General features: G+C 36.7%; 2 protein-coding genes and 1 non-coding gene across 3 annotated transcripts; 1 reads left to right on the top strand and 2 right to left on the bottom strand.

Annotated features, from left to right (window-relative positions):
* The first annotated feature begins 68 nt into the window (after positions 1 to 68).
* On the top strand, positions 69 to 150 carry VTP21DRAFT_t325. The gene has a single exon. It is a non-coding gene; the product is annotated as a tRNA-Ser (tRNA).
* A 220-nt stretch (positions 151 to 370) lies between these two features.
* Positions 371 to 3,468, bottom strand: VTP21DRAFT_7652 (uncharacterized protein; the record flags this gene model as incomplete). The annotated part of the gene is made up of 9 exons (XM_069398417.1): positions 371 to 619; positions 686 to 871; positions 960 to 1,823; positions 1,889 to 2,005; positions 2,097 to 2,407; positions 2,470 to 2,794; positions 2,850 to 2,980; positions 3,038 to 3,104; positions 3,172 to 3,468. The coding sequence occupies 9 exons, from the start codon at positions 3,466 to 3,468 to the stop codon at positions 371 to 373; spliced, it is 2,547 nt and encodes an 848-aa protein (XP_069246445.1).
* Positions 3,469 to 3,602: 134 nt separating this feature from the next.
* VTP21DRAFT_7651 (uncharacterized protein) lies at positions 3,603 to 6,375 on the bottom strand (the record flags this gene model as incomplete). The annotated part of the gene is made up of 15 exons (XM_069398416.1): positions 3,603 to 3,788; positions 3,856 to 3,942; positions 4,018 to 4,155; positions 4,223 to 4,369; positions 4,430 to 4,540; positions 4,605 to 4,646; positions 4,711 to 4,737; positions 4,806 to 4,875; positions 4,941 to 5,044; positions 5,107 to 5,327; positions 5,401 to 5,469; positions 5,553 to 5,585; positions 5,686 to 5,758; positions 5,820 to 6,169; positions 6,237 to 6,375. 15 exons carry the CDS (start codon positions 6,373 to 6,375, stop codon positions 3,603 to 3,605), a joined length of 1,797 nt encoding a protein of 598 aa, XP_069246444.1.
* Between the last annotated feature and the right edge of the window lie 89 nt (positions 6,376 to 6,464).

Below are 6,464 nucleotides of genomic sequence, written 5' to 3'. Positions count from 1 at the left end.
GCTCAATTTCCACGAAAAAATTTTATGTTTATATATTTTTCAAATGAAATCAAGAATGTGGCTCTATCGTCAGGATGGCCGAGTGGTTAAGGCGCTAGACTTGAAATCTAGTGGGCTCTGCCCGCGCAGGTTCGAACCCTGCTCCTGACGTTTTATTTTTTTTTAATCGAAATATACAGCATTTTTCATCCTTGTTAAATTATTCTTTTATTTTGCATGTCTCAACGATGCTTGGCTATCTCAAATCTCTAATACATTGAAATTAGAATATTTTAAAACACTTTTGTTTGCAACAAAAGTTCATTAATATAAGTATGAGAAAACATGATATCTACAATATAAATTTCAAGGGAAAAATAAAAATGTACTCTCAAGGGTGTTTCATTCCAAAGACTAGTAAGATCAAATCCACTAATACTCCCAGAACAATTTCAACTGTAACTTTTGATTGGATAATGTTGTTAGAAACGTTGAAAAATAAGGGGAGGGATAGCAGATCAGGCAAAGCTGGAGTTAATGAAAATACACTGTTCGGTAGCTCGTTGTGAGATGATACAATGGATACAATTCGATATATCGATATAGATAGGCGTACGAGTAGGATAAACGCCAAGTACCACTATGCAGTTGAATGAATTATTATTATTATGGTCGTATACTAATATTTAATGTTAGATAATTTTACCAGATATAATGCGTATTTAGTAATTGGGCGTGGATCAACTTGTGATACAAGAGATGACGTGGATTTACTGTTGATAATTGTCGAGTGACTGGGAGCTAAATATTGCCGAAGCTTTAGAATCTTGAATACGATGTAAAAGAATATAATGGTGATCGCTAAAAGGTATATTAACTGAAAAATAGAAGGCTAGTAGGAAAGGTTAATGTATATCGACAATAGCTTAATGTATCAGGTAAACAATAAAAAGATGATCCAGTGATGAGGTGTTACTTACACTATAAATCGAAAGTCCTCTAGCGAGAGCAGTAATGATGATGAACGTTCGTGTAGTACGCCCTTGCTGTGTCCATGTTCGCTTCATCTGCAACAGTGCTTCGACGAGCTGATTCTCTTCAATTCTGCACATTTTATTGAACATGTCTTCAATTCCAGTTGTTTCTTCGGGTGGAAAAAATTTTTGCTGTGATATCCAATCTCCTCCAGAATCACTTGTTTGCTTCTGGTTACTTGTTTGCCATTTATTCCCCGTCTCTTTAAAGAGCATCCTTCTACTTTCATTCTCACTCCGCTTAACGACGGGAAATGCTGCTACCGTTACAAAGGGACTAGGAGAGCCATTGGTAAATTCTACCTTTTGATTTTGACTCCAAACACCGTTTCGAAAGCCGGAGGGATTAGATCGAAGTCTTAGAGAAGAACCTCTTGATACGTCCTCGTCGACACTATCCTCATAATTAGCGAGAGAAGTATCGGCAGCATCATTGAGCTTCGAGGAGGAGCTCTGAAATCCATTGGTGAATATGGTGCCGCGTTGCCTTCGCCTTTCTGCTGGTCTACTAGTACTGCTGAGAGAATCGCAAAGACTCAGAGAAGATAAATGCGATTCCCAACCCTCGCCATTAAATTGGCTGAAGGGACTAGTTGTAGTAACTAAAGAAGGCTTATTATGCCACGATGACACTGATTCGGTTGAAGCATCAAAGTTTTCAATGCGGCGGCGATGTTCTCGATAATCTTTATCTCTCATTTTGACAACTTCATTGCCAATGCTGACATAGTGGTAAAGATCTGCAGGCTTAGCAACGTGGATGGTGGGAGGTGTACGAATACGGAGGATAATAAGCGAGAAAAAAATTCCCTAATAAATAAGCCCAAGAGATTATAATGTATGATAAGCGATTGCGAGTATTATATCGTAAGTACCATTATTGTTATCCAATAGAAGCAATTGTTCAATGTGATGAATGAACTTTCGCTCCAGCTGAGGCTAAGAATGTATACAGAGGACACGCGGATGGTAAACAAGAGTATTTGCACTAACTATAGAGTTATATTGAAAGTAGACAGAAAGATTAGTACTGAAATGATCATGTAGATTCAAATAATAGAGATTATAGGAGAGAATATAAACCCTATATGCACGCTTGTTCCCGATTTCTGCACCTGGTTTGCGAACCAACTGTAACCATACTGGACAAAATCTTAGGGTTATCAGAGAGAGCCATGCCAACCAAGTGATGATCTTGTAGCGAGCATATGTACACTCAACACTAGTGAATAATGAAGATGAGGCGAAAAAACAGGAAGTGTATTGCAGAAAGCCCATGAAAAAAGTAAAATGATCATATATCAAGAGCGATGTGCTAGTTTGTATAGGATCGTTAAAATTTGCACCATATTCAAGTAAGCGTTGATAGCTAAATAGTTTTGGGTAACGTGCACCTAGCAATCGGATACAAAATTGTCTTAATGCATTGTCAATATTAAAATAATTAAATCATTACCATATGCATATACCAGCAACATTGTCATTTGCACCCCCATCCATAAAAAGCCCATAAATACCCACACAGTTACGCTGCTTAGAGTCAACTTTCGACTCATAGAAAACCATTTGGCAATAATTTCTGACCAGTGTCGGGTTCGAGCGCGTTCTGTTTTACTGCGAATAAGATCGCGTTGCAATTGACTAGTCTTTATACGATAATCTTGAGAGTTAAGGTGCGCTGAAACTCGAGGAGCACAATTGGCACAAACAGATGGATATATGTCATCTAGTTCGCGGCGATATGCTTCGATACAAGCATCATAAAACTCAAAGTCCGGATCCTATCAAGTTGAACAATATTAGTAGAAGGGCTAACTAAAAACTAAAGGATTTTACCTTACTAATATCGTAGTTATCGTCAAAATTCCGTAGTAATTGCATAGCTTTGTCTTGGTTGTCAATACATCTTTCACACAAAATATCCTGGGAAACCGAGCGTACTAATGATGGGTTTTTTCTCGCCACAACTGAAAGTTTAAATAAATATTTCAATTATCCTAAATAATATATAATGCCAATCTTACAGCTGTCACTACTTCGCACTCCATAAATTTGCTGTTGTTCAGGCGAAATGTCCAATATTTCTCCAGTCTAGATGTTAAGACGTTAATGTATCTTCAAGATCTCCGAAAATATGATAAGAAATATTGATACTAACGATGGGATTTCTATAATTATAACTACAGCACTCATCGCAATACCAGCTCCTTGCTTTGAAGGAAAATTGTGCTGAAAGAAAACGATTACGACCACAATAAAAACATTGGACCTGTTCTCCGAGAACTCTAATTAAGCGAAGTATCATGAAATAAAGGCGCCGAAAAATGTTGAATATAAGTCGTGAGATCTCAACGAGCAAGGGTGCACATATAAGAGTGGTCAATATGAGCGTAAGACTTGGGGAAAGGGCCGGAAAAGTCATAGATAAGAATGTTTGGGCGAGATCATCGGACATTTGAAGCTTCAGATTTGAATATTTATCTCATTCCACACAGATTTGATCGATGATTGAAGGAAAAAAAAATACAAGATACAAATTGAAGCCGTGACTTTTTTATTTACAATAGAATTAAATTCGTTGTCAATCAACTATAAATGCGCAGAGGGAGGCTTCCGTTCCATTAGTGAGCATGAAACAATTTCATATATCATCCTCCGGCGAATGTATTTCATGTGCCTTTGATCAAAGTCGAATGGTGCCTCGCGACTCACATATTCGGCAAAAGTACAGGTAAAAACACCACAATCGTAGCCGTTTCTTTGGCCTGGTATATTCTATTGGGCAATATAAAAATAAGGACAGACTAGAGATACTAAAAATAATTGAAATACGGTTCCTCACCTTTGGTTGGAGATCTTCCCAATCTGAGAGATCTATTATACAGCCCTTTTTATCCTTGTGTTCTAAGTCAAGATACTCTCTAAGTAACTAAAAGCATTTAATGTAGTTTGATTAGTTAGGGTCATAGGAGCGATAAATTGATAAATTGTTCCACGAAATTACCTGAAAACATTGTGGATTGCTTCCGTGAAGCGAGTCATAATACTCGAATCTCTTGCGCCTTAAGTTAATAACCGCACAGCACCAATGCATTCCCAGGTGAATGGGTATTAGAACGTAATCCAATGCGAATATATCAATCTATATAAAATAAAAAGCCATTATGTTCTGATATATTTTTGGTTAAATAGTGAAAAAAAAAACTAACCTTTTGACGTTTGGTCCATCTTTTCACCTTAGGGTAGCCAGAATCTCGTAGAGTCGAATAGAAAAAAGTATTGAAAACGTGGACTTTTGGGTAACCAGGATTTTTCTTTGCACGATCCATAATTAAATTGCCATAGAAGTTGATAACCTGTAATTAGGAAAATAGTTTGTAAATAGGTTTCCACAAAATTACAGATTCCTATTATACCTCATCATTCAACCATTGACCATCAGTCAAAGTCCTGATGTCTTTACTAGTCAATTGCATATTAAACTTTTGCGCAACATATCCACTCATTTGAGATAAAGCCTCATGAATCTAAGTAGAAATGATATAAGTTAATGTTTCAAAACGCACACCCAACTTATACCCATGTCTGTACTTTAGCTTTAGCCTTCTCTGTAAGTTCCGGAAAGTTATTGCCCTACATATATTGGCCAATATATCAGCATTTATGAATATTAGTAATGAAAAATTATGCTTATTACTTTTGACCCCTCCAAGGATTTCTCAATCTATTATGTGGAATGTGAAAAAAAATAAATATATCAAATAGGACTGATAATTGTAATAGATTACTTACCTCGAGATCAATCAAATATTCTTTCCCTTTAAGTTTGCTATATGTTGGAGTTTCCGTTTGTTTAGTATCGCTATGTGCCGACAAATAAGTTACTATCAAATTACTACAAAATACACGTCTAACCTATGCACATACATTTCTAAAGATCGCTCAAGTTTAAGACGAATCTCACGCATCCAATCCGGTTCTTTTGGCAGTTGCCTCTCTTTTTCTTTGTACTCTCTTCCAGGCGATTTCTCCTATGGGATTTCAGAATCATTCGAAGATATCCCGAAGATATGTTCTGATAGAAAAAACATACATGACGTTTATTGGCTGATATTTTAGCTGATGCGGGTGAATCATTAAAGGTAGGCTTGAGCCGGATGCTTGTCATATCTCGCTTCGGATTAGAAATGGTAATGGATGTTGGTGTAGGTGTAGAATTGGATGTGGATGTAGGTGTAGATATAGACGAGGAAGTAGGTACAGGATCATCTTCAATTATTATAACTTCTTTTGGCTGTTGCTTTTCTGAAGTATCTAAATATTGTAAATATATTGGAATAATCTGTGACCAAATGTTAAAATGTGAGTTGATTATAGTAATTGTTACCTAAGGTTCTCGGTTTCGATGCTAGAATGGATGAAACTCGTAGAACCTGTTTAGCATAATTAACCAGGTCTACCAAGAATTATAAAAGATGACAATGTCAATAGCATTCGTGAACAAACCTCGTTTCATATTCGAAAACGTAAAATACTTACCACTATTTTCGGTGTGTTCAACTCCACAAAAATCTAATAAGAATTGCGATAAATATTAGTGGAGATAGAAAACAAAAATGACTAAAGTATAGAGTTTGACTTTATACAAAATAACGTAAAAAGAAGAACTTACAAACACCGTGTGTGGACTTAGGTGTAAACTGTTGAATCAGGCGCCGCATATTATGTTTGCTAACCTCTTTTTGCTATTAAAGCAAAGATCTATTAAAGGTAAATAACTAAAAAAATAGAAGCCAAACTGTATACCCTTGTATGATATAGTGGTTTTCTTTTTTTTCTATGAGTATCAATTCGACCATTTCGCACCGTAGTAAGGGATTTTTTGAAGGATTCGGAGAGATTGGAGTTTCGTAAAAGACTATTTCCATATATTCCAGACGGAATTTCCACTTTGGGATTCCTGGACTCTGCTGACATAGTTGGTGTAGCGAGGTCCTCTATTGTCAAGGCAGTTTGGGCTTTTGGTGTTGATGTCTCTGAAAGGTTCGTATTCTTGAAATTCGTTTCACTAACTTGCCAAGTGTCAGTTGCAATAACAGGTCTTGGCAATTCTTCTACTACCCATTTACTCGTTGAATGCGCGCGGTATCGAGGATCTATTCAAATTTAGTTGGGGAAGCTAAAGATGTCCCACCAGCCCGAAATGTAAATACTCTGAAATACCTCGAGTTTGATCTGGTTGCTCATAAGGGGATCGAGGGGAATTTAAACGAAAAAATTGTAATAAACGCCGTTTTACAGAGGAATATGGACTGGATGCCCAGATGATAGAGGAAGTGGCGTGGCGATCGGGAGAATTCATGTTTATTAAATCTCATGGAGTTGAATTACCGCAGCTTCAATAATATTATAGTAGAGAAATTTTGAAATATGGTCTGGTGACGTATTTGT

This window comes from Calcarisporiella thermophila (assembly GCF_041956535.1).
Source record: "Calcarisporiella thermophila strain CBS 279.70 unplaced genomic scaffold VTP21scaffold_31, whole genome shotgun sequence".
Classification (NCBI taxonomy): Eukaryota; Fungi; Calcarisporiellomycota; class Calcarisporiellomycetes; order Calcarisporiellales; family Calcarisporiellaceae; genus Calcarisporiella; species Calcarisporiella thermophila.
The sequence above is the reverse complement of the archived record's forward strand: the minus strand, read 5'-3'. Positions and strand labels throughout refer to the sequence as shown.